Genomic DNA, 19,458 nt, shown 5'->3' on the forward strand with positions numbered 1-19,458 from the left:
AAATAGTGCAAAAGGACCTTGAAAAGCCACTTTGGATTTACTTTTGTTTGCTTTTTGCTTAATTTATTTTCTTTCTTTCCTTTTCTGATTCTACAGAAGCCATGAACCCAGGACATGGTAAACACTGAAAATGTAAATATGTGTGCATTGGTTTGGTTACAGTGTGTATGATTGTGTGCGTATTATTGACTGCAGGAATGAAGGTTTAAATGAAAGGAGAGATGCAAAGCACAGCGACTCTAGTGCAGAGAATGACAGCATCTATGCATGATAAGATTTATAAGGATGAGGGATTGCTTCATTTAGATGACACAAAGGGAGATTTGTCTTCCACTGTTTATTATAGTTGTGCTATAAATACGTGGACACAATGAATGTGCATGATTGTTGTGTGTACACAAACTCCTTCATCAGTACAGGAGGGAATCACCTTTCACATTTTACCATTAACATATGGCATGAGTTACAGTCTATTATTTACACTCATGTACATCCAAGAGTACATTCAGTACTTTTATTCTAACTTCAATTTAGTTTTTTCTTTTGTTTCCCATTAATCAGCATTTGAGCAGCATTGCAAAGGCTAAGAACATAGATACAGTAGTTGGGTTATTTGACCATAACATCTGGCACAGCATATGCACACCGGAATAATTTAACATTTCTTCTTACTCAGGTAGAAAAGGAATTTATTAATCAAGGTGTCGTCAGAAGAAAAGCAATGAGGGACAACATAGATAAGGGTATAGTTTCCAGAAAGAAAACAATTCAGAACACGCCTGACACACAAGGATGCTTAACCTTAGATTGGCAACATGTAAGGAAGCTTTGATAATATATAGGATGAAACCGAAAACTGACAAATTTGTAGGAACGAGTGAATGCAGACGTGTTTTTATTTAAGAGTTCATGGGAATTTATGCTAAATGGACAAGACCCCTCTGTGTCGGTCGTATATAACATTTGTGGAAAGAATGCTTATTATAAGTTACTGAAAAGTTGGTATGGCACATGCTGTTTAGGATTGTTTTTTCAGAAAATCTACCATGTAGACAACATTGACAATCCAGCAGGGATTGAGACACTTAAAGTGAGATTTAAAATAGCAAGTGGTCCAGAGACTACAGGAGATATTTTGGAGCTTTTATTCCATCAGTAGGTGTGACCTTGAATGACATGTGCAGGAGGGTGGCTCACTTTATGGTGTACACCTATGGTGTGGCACCCTTTACTTAGTCCAGGAAACCCTTAGTGACAGTGAATAGGTGTCAGATAGCAGAAGCTCTGTAGGGGTAGCGGAGGCGAGCAGCTAAAACGTATCCAGGAGGAATGTAAAGCATTTGCAATACCACAGGAGTCAGGCAGTAACTCACTCACAGGAAAGGACCACAAAATTGTTGCAACAATAACAGATGCTTTATTACAGCATAACTACTAAACTGACACTGGTATATCTCCCTTTGCAGATTTACATATAATATACACATTAAATAACCATCAGAAATAGCATAGAAATATACAGGGCCCTAGGGGAGGGCCAAACCATATATTAAACAAGCATTTGCAATCCAATAGTTCTTGCATTTTCTTAAGTTGGAGCTAGTGGCATTGTAAATTTATAACAGGACTTTTTTTGCCCGATATACTGTGCAGGCGTGAATATGACACACTAGAGGACGCGTGGCAATGTATATGTACAGCGGCGGCCGCTGTAAATATCAAAGGGGCGGCAGGCGGGGTGTGGAAGGGGGAAATTACCCCCCATAAAAAAAAAAAATAAAAAAAAACAAGCATGATTGCTTTTTGTAAAACCTTGATTTCGCCAAGAGGCACTTGGATAAACAATAGAAATAACCTGGAAGTAATACAAAGCGCTCGATTACTGCCCAGCGATATCTTGCTGTGTAGGAAATAAAAATAAAAAGTAGTCCAGAGACCATGCGGAAAACTAGGAGCCTTGTATGTTTTTAGTAGTTGTCTGGTATGTTCGAGGAGGGCTAAACACCAGAAAAGGCATGACGTATGCATGCCCTTCACAAATGAAATCAAGGGAATTTTAAAAGGCAAGCCCACGAACCAATGAAACTGATGGGCGTGGTTAAAAGCCCAACAGAGAGATAACAATATCCGAAGCGCTCGACCTAAAAAGTGTAATGGGAAATAGTGACTTAAGCCTGGGGGCAGTTAGGAACACCAGAGGTAAGTACAGTAAGTGACCCTAGCAACCAGGAGTAAGTCAGTTACCTACCCAGTTGACCCATAGACTAACACAGAGAGTAGTGGCTGGAGCTTGTACAATTCAGGACCCTTCCCAGTGGACCCCGAGGAAAGCAGCAGGCAAGAGGATGGAGGGAGAGCGCCTCTACTACAGGATACACAGAAGCCTGGAATACCCAGACCAAGGGCGCAGATGCAGAGAGTAGAAGGGACTCTCTCTGAAGACTGTGGATGCCTCAGTTGGTCCAGCTGCAGGCCTGTGGAACCAGGGACCGATTCCAGATGTGGAAGACCTGCAAAGGAAGGGGACAGAGTCCAGCACCCAAGAGGTGCAGAGGTGGTGCAGGTGACAATGCCCACCATTCTGAGGATGAAGTTCCTGCAAGTCGATGGAAGAGGAAGTCCAGCGCAGCACCCAGGAGCTGCTGAAGATCCCAGGAGTCACTGTATTGCAGGAGGGCTACTGGCAAATGCAAACAGGAGCAGAAGAGGAGTTTTCAAAATTTTAGGCTCTAGTAAGGTCCAGGAGACACTACCCTGGAGGGGGAGCCAGAGCGGGACCTCAGCTCACTGGAAGGCCAATAGAAGTCAGTGGAGCCCCCACGAGTGACCCACAGGCACCGGACACAGGGAGCCACAAGGAGGCCTTAGCAGCACAACAAAACAGAAGTCTCATGTCGCAGGAGTTGCAGGACAGGAGCTGATCTTCGGTTTGCAGAGTGCTCGGGCCTGGGCTTCTTGGAGCCTGACGATCTCCTAGAGGATGAGTGAACAAGCCTTGGCAAGTGCAACAGTCACGGTGCACAGGGGTGTCAGTCCAGGGGCAAGGGCCTACATTCTCTCAACTTGGATAGAAGACAAGCAGGACCCAGAGGAGACCACAGACTCACCATCTGTGTTGCAGGATTTTCAGATATCCAAGACCAGCTGACCCCACCAGCTGGTCGATGTTGTCTTGAGGTGCCTGCGGATGCAGGGGAGTGACTCCTTTACTCCAAGGGAGATTCCTTTATGCTTCCTGGTGCAAACAGAGCTCTCGTGACCCTGGAGGATGCACAGCCTTGGGTGTTACAGAATTGTTGCAGGATTCAGAGAAACAATATTGCAATGAGAGCCTTACCACCAGAAGCAGACTTATTCAGATCCATCGAAGGCCAGAAGCGGTTCCAGAGGCCAAGAGCAGAAGATGCCTTGAAGAGAATTTCTTGTAGAGTCTTGCTTGATGATTCTGAGCACCCACCTGCGAGGGAGCCCTTAAATAACTCTCAAAGGGGGTTAGTCACTCTCTGCACTGACCCACCTATTAGAGGGACGTCACCTACCTGGCCTAACAAACCAGATGCTCCCAGGGGCCTCTGCGCATCCTATTTTCAAGATGGCAGAATCAAGTGGGCACCTGGAGGAGTTCTGGGTACCTCCCTAGGGGAGGAGCTGGACAGGGCGGTGGTCACTCTACTGTATTTCATGTAGTTTCACGTCAGAGTGGGAACCAGGGGTTCCTGAACTGGTGCAAACCGGATTATGCAAGGAGGGCACCAAATGTGCCCTTTAAAGCAGTCTGGTGGTGCTCAGAGCCCACCCCAACCCAGTCCTTAAACACCTAATACACACTGGGAGAGGTGGTCACACCGCTCCCTTGCAGGAAATCCTTTGTTCTGCTCCTCTGGCCTGGGCCTGACTCAACAGTGGGCGAGCAGAACAGTATCTGGGGTCAGCAGCAGCGTGGGCTGGCAGTTAGAGCCCATAAGGCTGCACAGGCAGAAACTGGGGGATCCCCTAGGGAACCCCCAGAGTATAAGGTATCATGCAACTAACACTGGAATCGGTATGGTTGCATGATTCCAACATGTTCGATACCAAACGCGCATAGGTTTGGAGAAGCCATTATGTAGTTAGACCACCCCTGTTGACCAGTGTCCACTACATACCTTAAGATGGCTTCCCCGTGCTTACAAATTCCAGGGATTGGCCTAGGGTCTGTAGGGATACCCTGCTCATATGGGGGTACCCTCACACTTTGAGACATGCACCCTGCCCTTGGGCTGAAGGGCCTACCAGAGGGGTGACTTATAATGTCTAAATGCAGTGGTTAGGTTTGGCAGTGAAAGGGTGCAGGCACCCTTTCACTCAGGCCGCAATAGCAGTCACAGTTTGCATTGGCTCCTATGGGTGGCATAATACATGCTGCAGCCCATAGGGGACCCCTGGTGTACCAATGCCCTGGGTACCTAGGTGCCATTTACTAGGGACTTACATAGGTGCACCAGTATGCCAAATGTGGGTGTGAAAAGTAACCAACAACTACATTTAGGGGAGAGAGCACAGTCACTGGGGTCCTGGTTAGCAGGATCCCAGTGAACTACAGTCCAAACTCAATGACATCAGGTGAAAAGTGGGGGGTAACTGTGCCAGCAAGATGTCACTTTCCTACATTTGAAGCTTTTATTCCATCAGTAGGTGTGATCTTGAATGACAAAGGAAGTTATCAACGACTGTAGAAAAGATATCAACTAATTTTTCAGGTGTGATGCTCCTAATGGATACGGAAATATTATTTGAAAGTAAGCTACTGACATGAAATAAAGCAAACAGTATTTATTAGATGAATATTAGAAGTATTACATGAATATGAATTAATCATGCTTAAATTGATTTTAATTGATTTTAATTAACGTACAAGTTACTTACCTTTGGTAACGAAATATCTGGTAGAGACATATTCTAGTTTCAGATTCCTTACCTTAGAATTTTGCCCCAGGCGTCAGACTGGATCTGGAGATTTTTTCTTCGAGCAATACCCTTGCACGTCAGTAGGTGGCGTTGGTTGACTCCGCAGGCGTCGTGGTCGCCGTGATGACGTCGGGAGTAGTACATAGACGCCGCCCTCGCGCAGTGACGTCAGTTTCTTTTAACGACTTTCCATGCCAGAGAGCAGAGCCGCTAAGAACACTGATATTGGTGCGCCAGAGCTAAGGAGCTGAAAGGGGGGAATCCCTGTCCCTAGAAATCAGTTTGCAAACGGGGAGGATGGGTGGGCGGTAAGGAATCTGCAACTAGAATATGTCTCTACCAGATATTTCGTTACCAAAGGTAAGTAACTTGTACATCTGAGAGAGACTTCTAGTTGCAGATTCCTTACCTTAGAATAGATACCCAAGCAATGCCATCCTCGGTGGTGGGCTGCGAACTAAGATCATACTAGAAAGTCCCGCAGGACCGAACGACCAAAGTAGCCGTCCTGACGGACCTGACTGTTCAGGCAGTAATGCTTAGCAAACGTGTGCAGAGACGCCCACGTAGCTGCCTGACAGATATCCAGGACAGGAACTCCGCCTGCTAATGCAGTGGACGCAGCAGTGGCCCTGGTAGAATGAGCCCGCAAGCCGTCAGGAGGTTGCTTTTTCGCCAAAGCGTAGCACATTTTGATGCAAAGAAGCATCCGTCGAGAGATGGTACCTTTCAGGACCGCTGTCCCTTTCTTCGCACCCACATAGCCAACAAAGAGTTGATCGTCCACCCGGAAGTCTTTAGTACGATTGAGATAGAACGCCAACGCTCTTTTTGGGTCCAGACAGTGGAGCCTCTCCTCCTCATGGGAAGGATGTGGGGGGGTGTAGAAGGTAGGCAAAGTGATGGACTGGCCTACATGAAACAGTGTAATTATCTTAGGAAGGAAGGAAGCTCTAGAGCGTAACACTACTTTGTCGGGGTGTATGGACAAGTACGGAGGCTTTGAAGAAAGGGCCTGAAGCTCACTCACCCTGCGAGCAGAGGTGATGGCGATGAGAAAGACAGTTTTGAATGTGAGGAGCCGTAAGGGACAATTATGCATAGGCTCAACGGGAGTACACATCAAGAAAGTAAGCACAAGATTAAGATCCCACTGAGGCATGATGAAGGGAGTGGGAGGAAATAAGTGGGTGAGCCCCTTTAAGAACCTACTCACAAGAGGAGATTTAAAGAGTGAGGGCTGATTAGGAAGCCTAAGAAAGGCGGAAATGGCAGACAGATACCCCTTAAGGGTACCCAATACAGAGCCCTGCTGGGCTAAGGAAAGAATGAACAGAAGAACCTCTGAAAGAGGGGCAGATGGGGGTCAACAGATTTGTTGGTGCACCATGCCACAAATGTCTTCTAATGACAGGCGTATACAGTTTTAGTCAAGGGACGCCTGGCTGCCAAGATAACATTGCAGACCTTGGGTGGAAGGGCAAATGCCGTCAACTGTTGCTGCTCAATCTCCATGCATGAAGGCGGAGGTTGAACAGGTTCGGGTGGAGGACCGTCCCCTGCTGCTGCGACAGAAGATCCGCCCGAAGAGGCAGTCTGAGTAGAGGATCGATGGACATGCTCAATAGCTCTGGATACCACACTCTTCGAGCCCAGTCCGGAGCCACCAAGATAACTTGGGCCCGGTCGCTCTTGATCTTCTTGAGAACTCTGGGCAGAAGAGGGATAGGCAGGAAGGCGTAAAGGAGGCAGGAGTTCCACTCAAGACGAAAAGTGCGGCCTTGGAAACTCCAACGTGCAAAATAGCTGACATTGCGCATTCTCTGTGGAGGCGAACAGATCTAACTAAGGCTCTCCTCACTTGAGAAAGAGACCTTGCGCCACCTCTGGATGGAGACGCCATTCGTGATCGACAGTGCGTCGGCGGCTGAGTTTGTCTGCTCTGGCGTTGAGACAGCCCGCCAGATGTTGAACCATCAGGGTAATGCCCTGATGTTCCAGTCATGTCCAGAGGCGTAGTGCCTCCTGACATAAGGTCCAGGACCCTACCCCGCCTTGTACCGTGGCGGTAGTGTTGTCCGTGAACACCTGCACCACTTTCCCTTTGAGAGAGGGAAGGAATGCTTTCAACGCAAGTCTGATCGCTCGGAGCTCCAGCATGTTTATGTGGAGTCCCGACTCCGCCGGAGACCAGAGGCCTCTGATTTCCACCTCTCCCATGTGGCCACCCCAACCCAGAAGCGACGCATCTGTCACTATTGAGAGATCTGGTTGGGGAAGGGAGAGGGATCTGCCATTGACCCAATTGAGATTTGAAAGCCACCACTGCAGGTCTCTCGCAGTCCCCTCCGAGATCTGGACCATGTTGGAGAGATTTCCCCTGATGCTGCGCCCACTGGAACTTCAAGTCCCACTGCAGAGCCCCCATATGCCACCTGGCATGTGTTACTAGCAGGATGCAGGAGGCCAAGAGGCCCAGCAGCCTCAGAGTCCATCTCACCGAAACCCAAGACCAAGGCCCAAAGATCGGAATCATAGCCTGAATGTCTTGGACTCGCTTTTGGGGAGGATAAGCCCGAAACCGCACTGTGTCCAGAACTGCCCCGATGAAAGGGAGCGTCTGAGAGGGAGTCAGGTGTGACGGCACATTGAAAGTGAACCCCAGCTGGTGCAGGAGGTTCGCCGTAGTCTGGAGGTGTGAGACCACTGTCTGGGGCGAAGGCGCCTTCAACAGCCAGTCTTCTAGCTAGGGGAAGACTGAGATCCCTAACCTGCGCAGATGAGCTGCAACCACTGCCATCACTTTCGTGAACACACGAGGGGCATTGGTAAGGCAGAAAGGGAGCACGGTAAACTGAAAGTGCTCGTGTCCTACCACAAATCGTAGGTAACGTCTGTGGGCAGGCAGGCTGGGGATGTGGAAATAAGTGTCCTGCAAGTCCAACGTTACCATCGAGTCTCCCGCGTCTAAGGCAGACAGAACCTGAGCCAGGGTGAGCATTTTGAACGTCTCCTTCTTGAGGAAGTAGTTCAGGTCCCGAAGATCTAGGACAGGGCGCAAGCCTTTGTCCTTCTTTGGTATCAGAAAGTAGTGGGAATAACAACCATGACCTACTTCTGGCACAGGGACCCTTTCTATAGCTCCCTTGGCCAAGAGAGACGTGATTTCCTGGCGGAGAAGCACCAAATGATCCTCCGAAAGGGGATGGAAGGATGGTGGCATGTGTGGTGGTGCGGAGGGAGTAGTCCTTCCGAATTATTTGCAAAACCCACTCATCCGTGGTGATATGTTCCCAGTGGGGCAGGTGATGGCGGATTCTGCCACCTACTGGGCAGGAGTGAGAGGACGGACTAGGAAGGTTTGGAGGCTGCTGCGGGGGCAGGGGTGGACTGGACAGACCTCTGGTTCCCTGCCCACGACCTCGGGGGATTCCGCACCCCCGGCCACGCATAGGCTGTCCAGCGTGCATGGCCCAGTGGCTGGGTTGAGGACGCGACAGGGCGCCCCTTCCGTGGACACGAAAGGGACGAAAAGCGGACTGTGGGGGGCATGTGGCGGTAGAAAGGCCAAGGGACCAAGCCGTAGCCCTGGACTCCTTGAACCTCTCCAAGGCCGTCTCCGCTTTGTCTCTGAAGAGACGGGTGCCATCAAAGGGCATGTCCATGAGTGACTGTTGGACATCCCTCGAGAAACCAGGAGTACGTAACCAGGCATGGTGCCGTAAGGCCACTGTCGTAGCAACCGATTTGCCAAGAGAGTCGGTCGTATCCAGCCCACAATGGATTGTGAACTTCGCCGCATCTCTCCCATCTTTGACTGCTTGGGAGACGATAGCACGTGCCTCCTCCGGTATCTGCGGCAGGACTTGCGCAATCGTATCCCAGGGGGAGTGGGAATAACGGCCCAAAAGGCATGCAGTGTTCACGGACCGCAGCGCGAGGCTGGAGGAAGAAATTAACTTCTTACCAAATTGTTCCAGTCTTTTGGATTCCCTATCCGGGGGTGCGGAAGGGAACGCGCCAGAAGAAGGGGACGCCTGGATAACAAGACTCTCAGGCGTAGGATGTTGGGACAGGAACTTCGGGTCGTTCGGCACAGGCTGATGGCGTTGAGCGATCGTCCTGTCCCAGTGTTGGGTTTGGACCATGTACCCAAAAGGACGTCAGTGAGGGCTTCATTAAATGGGAGAAGGGGTTCAGACGTAGAATCCCCAGGCTGAAGCACCTCAGTCAGGAGGTTAGACCTGACTTCAACAGTAGGTAGCTCAAGGCCAAGGACCTCAGCTGCCCTACTAACCACCAAACCATAGGTAGCTCCCTCCGCCGTAGCCACCGTAGGAGGAGACAGCATGCCAGAGTCAGGAGAAGTATCAAGACCACTGGCTTCGCCCAAGTCCATAGTAGGGTCTTCCTAGTATTCAAAAGGGTCCAGGGACCCCTCCAATTCCTCCCCGTATTCGTACCCATAGGAAAATGGGTCAGAATCCAACCTCGGTCAAATGGGGCCCACCAACGCCGCTCCGACTCTGAATTGTCGGCAATGAGAATCAGGTCGACGTCGATAGTGGGCACTACCGACGTCGGGAGCGTCGCTAAACGACCCGGCGCCGGGGAAGGTCTCGACTGTACGACTGGCGTCGGTGTGGATCTCAGCACGGATCCGGAGGTGACCTCGGTGGCCAGGGCCGAAGCCGCCAGCTCGGAACCCAAAGGCTCCTCAGCCAAGCCCCTTGGGCCCAAAGGTGCCGTATCGGGGTCGGCACGCCCAAAGATGAGGTGCATGGCCTCGTAGAACTCCTCGAGTTGGGCGGGGGTCGCTCCGGCTCCGGGAAGCTCAGGGAAGCGCGGAGTCGACTCAGATGTAGGCTCCGAGGACAGAGGCCTAGTTCGTGGACGCTCGTCCCGCGTCACGTCGGCCGAGCGACGGGGTGAAGTCGGAGAGCGATGGGACTTCTTCGACTTCCTCTTCTTCCTCTTACCTTGACCCAAAGATTTCGAAGAAGACGAGTGGTGATGGCTCCACGACCGATCTCAAGACCTTCCTTTCGAGCGAGATCGGGATCTTCGCGGAGTCGAGTGCCGGGTCGCCATCAGCTTTAGGAACGGCTCCCTCAAAGCCTTCGGATGCATTGCCCGGCACTCGGAGCACGACTTTGGGTCATGGTCGCGCACGAGGCACCACACACAGGCAGACACGATGAGGGTCTGTCACCGACATCATGCGGTGGCAGTCCTCGCACAGCTTGAACCCGGTCTTCGGGGACATCCTCGACGCAACAAAGGTCGCACCCAAAAAATATCGACAAAACGGTCGAATTCGGCCAAAAAATAGCCGAGGGTAGCTCTCTCTCGGATCAGCACGTGGCGCGGAAAGAAAAGAACTGCGCGAGTGCGGCGTCTATGTACTACTCCTGACGTCATCACAGTGACCACGACACCTACGGAGTCGACCGACGCGCAAGGGTATTGCTAAAAGAAAAAATCTCCGGATCCAGTCTGATGCCTGGGGGAAAATTCTAAGGTAAGGAATCTGCAACTAGAAGTCTCTATCCGATATGAGTTATGTGTGTGCAGAAAAACAAATTCACATTTAAATTGTTCTGCACAAGGGACCAGTTGTGACCACATCCAGACATACTGAGGGGTGTCTGGGTAAAAAGGAGATGAGTATAAATTGTAAGAAATGAGTCCTTTGTTTGTCCAACATACGACATAATTGCCGAAAAGCCTCCTTTCTACTCAAAAGACACTGACTATTTAGCATAGAAACCTCAGAGAGACATCTACATTGTCCGCCAATTTCGTACAAAATATGTTAAGTCACAGAAGAGGTCATTCACCAAAGATGATGCAGTAGTCCTTTACCAAAGTTCAATAACATTAGCAGGATTCAGAAAATGAGATGGTCATGGGAATACCTGCAACACTCTACAGAGGGCAGCATCCTGAAGTGGAGAATAAGTACATGAGCTGCAGTCCGAATTTGCACTCTGGGTATGTTGTGAACTATCTGAGACACAGGTGCACTGTTTGAGGAAACGTCTGAGCTGTGGCCAGACTGAGATAAGGCTTGTCCAGATGGAAAGAGCCTTGCTTTTATTCATCCATGTTGGCCTTCAGAGTTTGACTCGAACCAAAGGTTCTTGGTGCTTCAGTCAGATGTGGTTGGGAATATTAGGCAGGTGGCTTGGTGTGCCTGCATCAAGTTGCCTCTCTCTTGAATAATTCTACATACATTTATTTGTTCATTAATTCCTAGCAGCAACTCCTAATGAATAGCCCAACTATATGTGGGCAAAATTGTTCATTTCACATTTGTTTCAGAGTTTCTGATCAGTGTTTCTTACTAAAACAGCCTCCCATAAATAGGTATTATTTAATAATATTAAAAATGTTTGTCTTAACGTAGTGGCAGTTTATATCCATATCCCTTAGCATACATTACCACTATCATTTTTTTTTAAAGTTAACTACATATATTTCTCCATCTCTATGCAGAGGTTACTTAGCAAAGCAATGCTTTGATTGGCGCATACAGGATTCTTTTTAATAACCTACCTGGCGGTGTCTGCAAGTAAAGCTATTTTTTTAATTTTAGTGTGGTGCATATCGTTCTGTCAAAGTTTACACGCAACAAACTGTTGTAAGGACCCTTTAGTTCCCAGGTGGGGCACTCCTGTTTTAGCTTAATTTCACAGCGTGTTCCTTATTTCACACTTACACACATTTTTATTCATATTTTAGCAAGTCTGGTTTTAGCATTTGTTTTTACTTATTTTATCAGCTGCTCCTTCTAGGAAGCCATAGTTCACACTGCACGTTTGATCAGCCTTCTACTACATATAATCTGTACTCTTAGTTCAAGGTTAGGATGCAAAGGACATGATATGCTAAACTGCATTTGCCAGCCCAGAAGTCAGCTTCTATCTTCGAGACACAGCATTACATCACAGCAGCTGCCCAAACTAGGCATTATATAAACCACACTTTGGCCCAATGGGGGGGTAGAGGCCATTCCGGTCATGACCATCCTGGGATGCTTTCCTTTTAACTGTCACCTTTGCTGGAGCTGATACCTCGGCTTTCTGAGGAGACTGCCATCAGCATCACAGGCAGACACCCGCTATTCTATTCACTGGTTGGGGCAAATCCTTTAGGTTGGGCCAGGTAGCAGATTTTGACATATGGTTTTGGTAGTAACATCCAGACTCTCTAGAAACACTCAATATGGTGGGGTTATCTTCTTCCCTCTTGCTGTCATGTTGGTTACTGTGCTCAGTTTCATATCCCTAATTATCGCAGCACATGCTTTTACACTCAAATGAGATTACTTGAATAAATGCATTGAACTCCATTTCACATTGTGTGTTTCACCTTGGCATGCGTGAGTGACTGAGCGAAAGGGGTACAATCTGTTTCCATAACTTCCCTGAGGAGTCAGAGTGTCATGTTAAGGTTGCTGTAATCACCTTTTGCCCCAACAGGTTTGGTGGTCAGGGTGAGGCCCTGTGAGCTAGCAAGGAGTTAGGTCAACAGCTGCCAATTGGTGTGAGGTGCACTCAGTCTCCCACGCGTGGTGGTGCTGCTGTCCTAAACGCACAGTCCTATTACCAAAATGTGAACCGCACAATACTGACTTCTCAAAGTTTTAGTAACAAGCCCCGATTTATTAGTTGACACTGTCTATACAATGAAGATATATTTAATATATACACTGCTTCAGTATGGTGCAATGTACCACTTGATCATAAATAAATTGTCTCGGTCTAAGGCAACTGGGCTTGCAATAGCTAGGTCAATTGTAAATATTCAAGCAGCTTTAGAAGCCCGGAGTCCCTTGTTTTGGCTTGATGCAAAAAAAAGCAGTCTAATTGTTGAATATAAACATTTTCCAACCATCAATTTACCTGAATGAGCCTACTGACTGCAAATTGCCCTACAGCAGCAGTTTACACCCTCCCCTTCACTATACATGCACATATAATTCAGATGTACGAATCAACCATGTTCATCAGCAACAGTCTCATGTACAACCAGGCCTGGTAGCTCTGCTTGTCACTACATGACTGATTACACAGAGAGGTTGACACTGGTATCTTTCAAAACCCCCTGCAGCACATTTGCTCAGGATAGCCAGGTAGAAACAAGTTACCAAACCAAGATGCTTCCTTGGTTTGTGTTATCATTCATTCAGCTTGCAGAAAGCATTACTCCCATAGTAGGAGCTGCTGTGCTTCTTTGGTCATCACGCAATCTGACAAGGCACCAACTGATTGTGATGTGTTCAACATACAAATAGTGTTATAAGTCTCTGCTGGATCAAAGGGGTTGTAGAGTTAAAGTTACTGGCAGGCACAGGCTGTTCACTTTGAACACCACTGACACTATCAGAGTTATTTTTAAAGCGTACCATTATGATGTTTAACATACTATCTATTGAGCCAAAAACATTTCTAACTCTTGATTTTTTTCCTAAAACTTTTTTTTTTAATCTTAAAAATGTTAAAGGTGAAGATACTGGAAATGTGCCACTGTTCTAGATTTTAAATAGTCAATGTTGTAAAAATATCTGCAACAAATCTGGCTCTTACTGCCAAATAGAGCTTAATTCCTTAGATTAATGCTGTTGGAATTGTGCGTTGCTGCGGAATGAATTGGAAAGTTAAATGCTAAATAAAAGAAATCCTTACCTCACCATCTACCTTCACATAAACTGTGGGAACTATTTTCACAAAGTATTGAAACATCATAGATGCTATAGAGGGAGAAAAGGAGAACACAGCTTTTAATGACATTGAAGTCTTAAGCAAAATAGCATCGTTCATAAGATCCCAAGGCAGTTTGTTTAATAACATCTTGGTGATATCGTGTGCTACATAAATTGTCAAAAAAACAAACGTCATAATGGCGGTACATTCCAAATGATGACCTTGCAGTCAGTACATTTATGAGATCATGTGCTTAAGTGACAATGACATGTAATGTTAATTTACAAGGAATCTCAATTCTTCGGGCATGCACTATGAGAAACCTTACGGTGCACCATCCCTAGAAATAAGATCAGGCAGGCACAAAGTCTTGTTTTTTGGAGATGGAGGCAGTAGAGAGTTCTAAAACTTGCAGCCAAAAACAGACATTTCTCGAATTAACTGAGTGCAACAAGTATACTCTATAAACAAGTAAAATGAGCGTGTGGGTGGTTTAAGGATGCACACATGAAGTACAAATTTTCTAGCAATATAGTACTAGGGGAGCAGCACTACAAAAACTCACAGAAAAATGGATTATTACTTTCTGCCTCTCATTAGTTCACGTACCTTGTTCAGCAGTAACACCCGTCCCATCAAGAGGATTCACAATCCCTGGATAATCCCTTCCAAAAGAGAGATGCTTGATGACATGGGTCATGTTTATCTGAAAGAAAATCATATGTGTAATACACGCTTTTTTGAAGGATAATAAAGCACGCGGTCACCGGAACAAATGTGCGGTTTCTATACCCAACACAATTTACAATGTGCAGCCAAAGAAAATGCCTTCACTCAGTTTAAATCGCCCCTTCTATACCACTACTGTACATTAAAGCTACTAGAATCCCTATTCACAAACAAGTTTTTCTACACCCCACCCAAACCTGGATATATCTAAATGGAATGAAACTATGTTGACATCACCCAAACGTTAATAGTGCTAAATGCCTGGTAGAAAGAATAATATACTATATCAAACCAGCAAGTAAATTACAATGGCGTACAACAGGAAGACCTGGTACATGAAGTGACTAGCTGCTCGTTGGGACGGAGAGGCCTCCTGGATAGTGATTTTAGGTAATGAGCGAACACAGATCATGCATGTGTGCCATTGCCTAGGCCTTTCCCCATGGTGATGCAGTCTGGTTAGACCAGAAGAGGTGAACTAAAAGCTACCCTTGTGAAGGTAGAGGGCTGTTGCTCTTACCTGGAGTTAAGTGCATGGGCATGGTGATGGCAGCATAGCATACCCCTTTAGTGTTCAGCAGAATCAATAATTGGATCAGCCTTTTTTTTTACCTGTGTCCCTGGAGTGGGATCTACTGATTCACTTGTGTAAAGTTCAGTGGCTGTGTACCTATCTCACCGTGGCCTTAATGGAGTGCGTGTAGCACTGGAAAGCATGCAATACTTGCATGTTTGTTCAGAGGTGTGTGTGTGTGGCTGTGGGTGACACATAACATGGTGGCTTGTGTGTTTCAGGGGTGCTGGAACAAAGTTTAGAGTGTGGGTGCTGCCGTCAATCTTACATTACTGAACATATAAGGACAGTAAAAAACATCTGAGGATCCTACAAAGAAGAATAAGTTACTTACCTTTGGTAACTCCTTATGTGGTAGAGATAATATCTAACCACAGATTCCTTACCCTGGTATTTCCCCAGGCGTCAGATTAGATCCAGAAGATTTTCTTGAGCAGTACACCTGCTTGCCGGTAGGTGGTATTGATCAGCTCTGCGTGACATCGTCTGCACAGGAAGTGAAGTCTCTGTCACCTATACAGGCGCCACCTCACCTTGCTGACATCAATTACTTTTCACGACTTTTCGTGCCAGGAGCGCAGAGCCATGAAGTGCACTGACACTGGTGTGTCCAAACTAGGGCCCTGAACGGGATCATCCCTAATCCCAGAAATCTGTCTGCAGAGCGGGGAGGATGGGTGGGACAGTATGGAATCTGCTGCTAGATATTGTCTCTACCAGATAAGGTGTCACCTATGATAAGTAACCTGTTGATCTGACAGAGACTTCTAGCCGCAGATTCATTACCTCTGAACAGATACCCAAGCAATACCAACCCTTGTGGTGGGACTGCAGACAAATTTAAACTAGGAAGTCCTGTAGGACCGAACAAGTGAAATGCCAATCCCTGTGGACCTGACTGTGCAGGCAGTAATGTCAGGTAAGCATGTGCAAGGAAGCCCACGTTGCTGCCTGGCAGATGTCCAGGACTGGGACTCTAAGTGCTAATGCAGTGGTTGGAGCTTTGGCTCTGGTGGAATGAGAGTCCCAATCACTCAGGGGGTTGCTTCTTGGCCAATGCGTAGCAGATTTTGATGCAAAGAACGGCCATTTGGAGATGGCCCATTTCTGCAATGACCAACCTTTCATCACACCAACCTACCCCACGATTAACTGGTTGTCAACCCAGAACTCTTTTGTGCAATCAAGGTAGAACGACAATGATCTTTTTGGGACCAGACGGTGGAGTCGCTCCTCTTCTTTAGAAGGATGTGGAGGTGCGTAGAAAGTGGGCAAGGTGACAGATTGGCCCACATGAAATGGTGTTACCACTTTCGGGAGTAAAGAGGGCCTAGTGCGAAGCACCAGTTTGTCAGGAAAAACAGACAAGTAGGGAGGGCTTGCATGATAAAGCCTGCAGCTCACGCACCGTCCAGACGGATGTAATTGCCACGCAAAATATTATTTTTGATCACGAGCAGCTGGAGGGGACAATTATGAAGAGGCTCGAAAGGAACATACATCAAGAATGAGAAGACCAAATTAAGGTCCCACTGAGGCAGAATAAAAGGAGAAGGGTGTAACAATACTCTTTAGAAATATATTTACAATAGGGGACTTAAATAAAGAAGGTTGGTCAGGTAGCTGCAAGATGGCAGGCAGAGCTGAAAGGTAAACCTTTAGAGTGCCCAAAGCAGAGCCCTGCTTGGCAAAGGTGAAAATAAAAAGAATAACATCAGAAAGGGAAGCAGAAAGCGGGTTAATGGACTTTTCTGGACAATACATTACAATTTACTTCCATTGGCAGGAGTATACCGTCTTCGTAGGGGGATGCCTGGGTGCCAGAATAACATTGCAGACATAGTGAGGAAGGTTGAAAGCTATCAACTGTTGCTGCTCAATCACCATGCAGGAAGGAGTAGAGTTGACAGGTTCAGGTGGAAGATCCTCCCCCTGCTGCTGCGACAGAAGATCCTCCCAAAGGGGCAGCCTGATCGGAGGATCAAAGCTCATGTTCAGAAGCTCAGGATACCAGACTCTCAGTGCCCAGTCAGAAATTACAAGGATGACTTGGGCCCGGTCATTCCTGATTTTCTTGAGAACTCTGTGCAGCAGCGGTATGTTCCGAAAGGCATACAGGAGGCCTGAGCTCCACTCAAGATGAAAAGCTTCTCAGAGAGAGCCGCATTGAAAACTCTCGGAGGGGGCAAACAGATCTAACTAAGCCTCTCCCCACTGCTGAAAGAGAGCAAGCACCACCTCCGGGTGGAGACGCCACTTGATATCCTCTAGGCATGGACGGCTGAGATTGTCCACTCTGGTGCTCAGGGAGCCTGTCAGATGTTGAAAAGTCAAGGATATGCCATGCTGTTCCAGCCATGTCTAGAGGCTCAGAGGCTCCTGTCAGAAGGTTCACGATCCCACCCTGCGCTGTTTATTGCACTACCACGTGGCAATGGTCTTGTCCATGAACATCTGCACTAGCCTTCCCTTGATGAAGAGTAGAAAGGCTTTCAATACCATTCGGATTGCACAGAGCTCCAACATGTTGATGTGGAGTCTGGATTCCGCCAGAGGCCAGAGTCCTCTGATCCCTACCTCTCCCAGGTGATCACCCTATCCCAGGATTGACGCTTATGTAACTACTGTGAGATCTAGTTGGGGAAGGAAGAGGGGTCTGCCTATGACCCAATCACAGTTCGTTAGCCACCACCACCACTGCAGGTCTTTGCAGTTCCCTCCAAGATCTGGACCATGTCGGAGAGATTCTCCCGACTGTGTGCCCTCTGGAACTTTAGGTCCCACTGCAGAGCCTGCATATGCCATCTGGCATGCGTCACTAGCAGGATGAAGGTGGCAATGAGGCCCAGTAGCCTCAGTCTCACCTAACCCAGGATAGAGGCTAAAACATTGGTATAATAGTGAATATTCCAGAGTCGTTGCTAGGGAGGATAAGCCCGAAAACTGCGTTGTGCCACAACAGCTCAGATGAAAGGAAGCGTCTGAAAATGAGTCAGGTGTGACTTTGGTACATTTATAGTTAACCCCAGGGAATGCAGGAGGTCCACTGTAGTGTGGAGTTGGGAGACGACAGCCTGTGGCAAGCCTGTCTTAGGCAGCCAGTCGTCAAGATAGTGGAAAAATGACACCCATGATCTGCACAGATGAGCTGCAACCACTTCCATAACCTTGGTAAACACTCGAAGGACACTGAACGGGAGCACGGTAAACTGAAACTGCTCATGACCTACCATGAACGGCTGTGGGCAGGCAGGACAGAGATGTGAAAATAGGCATCCTACAAGTCCAACACTACCATCCACGTCTTCGGGATCCAGAGCAAACAAGTCCTGAGCCAATATGAGCATCTTGAATTTCTCCTTTATGACGAAGTAGATGAGGGTTCAGAGGTCTAGTATGGGGCGAAGACCCTTTTCCTTCTTGGGGACCAGAAAGAAGCAGGAGTAGAAAACACATCCTACTTCTGACCATCAAACCCCATGGCTCCCTTGGCCAAGAGAGTCTTGACTTCCTCATGGAGCAAAGTCAGATGATCCTCCATCAGCCAGTCATAAGATGGAAGTATAGGGGGAGGGGTAGATTTGAAAGGGAAGGAGTAGCCCTCCCGAATGATCTGTGAGACCCACCTGTCCGATGTTATGGACTGCCAGTGGAGGAGATGATGGTGGAGTCGGCCACCAACTGGACACCCATGATCTTGTCTTGAAGGGCAATGTTAGGAGGGCTTAGAGGCTGCAGCCGCTGGGAGGTGGCACTTGCAGCAGACCTCTGGCTACCCAACTCACAGGGTCAGAAATAACCTTGCCCTTGCCCACGCATAAGCAGGGAAGTGAGGGACTGATAGTGGCTGGGATAGGGTTGGTGCGGTTGAACATTTCCGTAGCCACAGAAGGGGTGAAAGGCAGACTGGAGTTGACACAGAGCAGTTGAGAGGCCAAGGACTAGGCTGTAGCCCATGAGTTGTTAGAGTGCTCCAGCGCCAAGTCTGCCCTGTCTCCGAAGAGCATGAGGGTATCCTGGACATCCCTTGAAAAGAAAGATGTTCTTAGCCAGGCGTGCAGTCTGAGCGCCACAATTGTAGAGGAAACTGTTCTGCCCAGCGAGTCAGTCATGTTTCAACCACAGCGAATAGTGAACTTTGCTGCGGCTCTCCCTTTCTTGACCGCTTAGTAGAGAATTGCTCAGGACTCTTACCTTACCTGTGGCAACACCTGCGCAACCATATCCAATATGGTGCGGGAATAGCGGCCCTATAAGCATTCAGTATTCATTGACCGCAATGCAAGGCTGGTACTCTGGTGTTCAGAAGAGGAAGCTCCTAGCTGTAGCACTTCCGTCAAAATGTTAGTCTTGAAGGCTGATGAGGACAACTAGAGAACTAGGACATCAGCCACCCTTTTCACCACCTTCGCATATGTATCTCCCTTCTCTGTAACCATGGTCAGGGGAAAAAGCATGGCGTAATATGGAGACATGTCAGGACCGCTAGCATCACCCAGT

General features: G+C 47.8%; 1 protein-coding gene across 3 annotated transcripts in view; it reads right to left on the reverse strand.

Moving 5' to 3' along the window:
* Window positions 1–19,458, reverse strand: part of ERGIC3 (ERGIC and golgi 3) — a 446,879-nt gene that overhangs the window by 104,251 nt on the left and 323,170 nt on the right. For all 3 annotated transcript variants that reach the window (XM_069243844.1, XM_069243842.1, XM_069243843.1), the window contains 2 exons: window positions 14,265–14,361; window positions 13,638–13,702 (listed from right to left, as the gene is read on the reverse strand). In XM_069243844.1, the coding sequence (XP_069099945.1) occupies window positions 13,638–13,702; window positions 14,265–14,361 (162 nt within the window). The remainder of the gene's footprint in view (window positions 1–13,637; window positions 13,703–14,264; window positions 14,362–19,458) is intronic.

This window comes from Pleurodeles waltl, chromosome 7, assembly GCF_031143425.1.
Source record: "Pleurodeles waltl isolate 20211129_DDA chromosome 7, aPleWal1.hap1.20221129, whole genome shotgun sequence".
NCBI lineage: Eukaryota > Metazoa > Chordata > Amphibia > Caudata > Salamandridae > Pleurodeles > Pleurodeles waltl.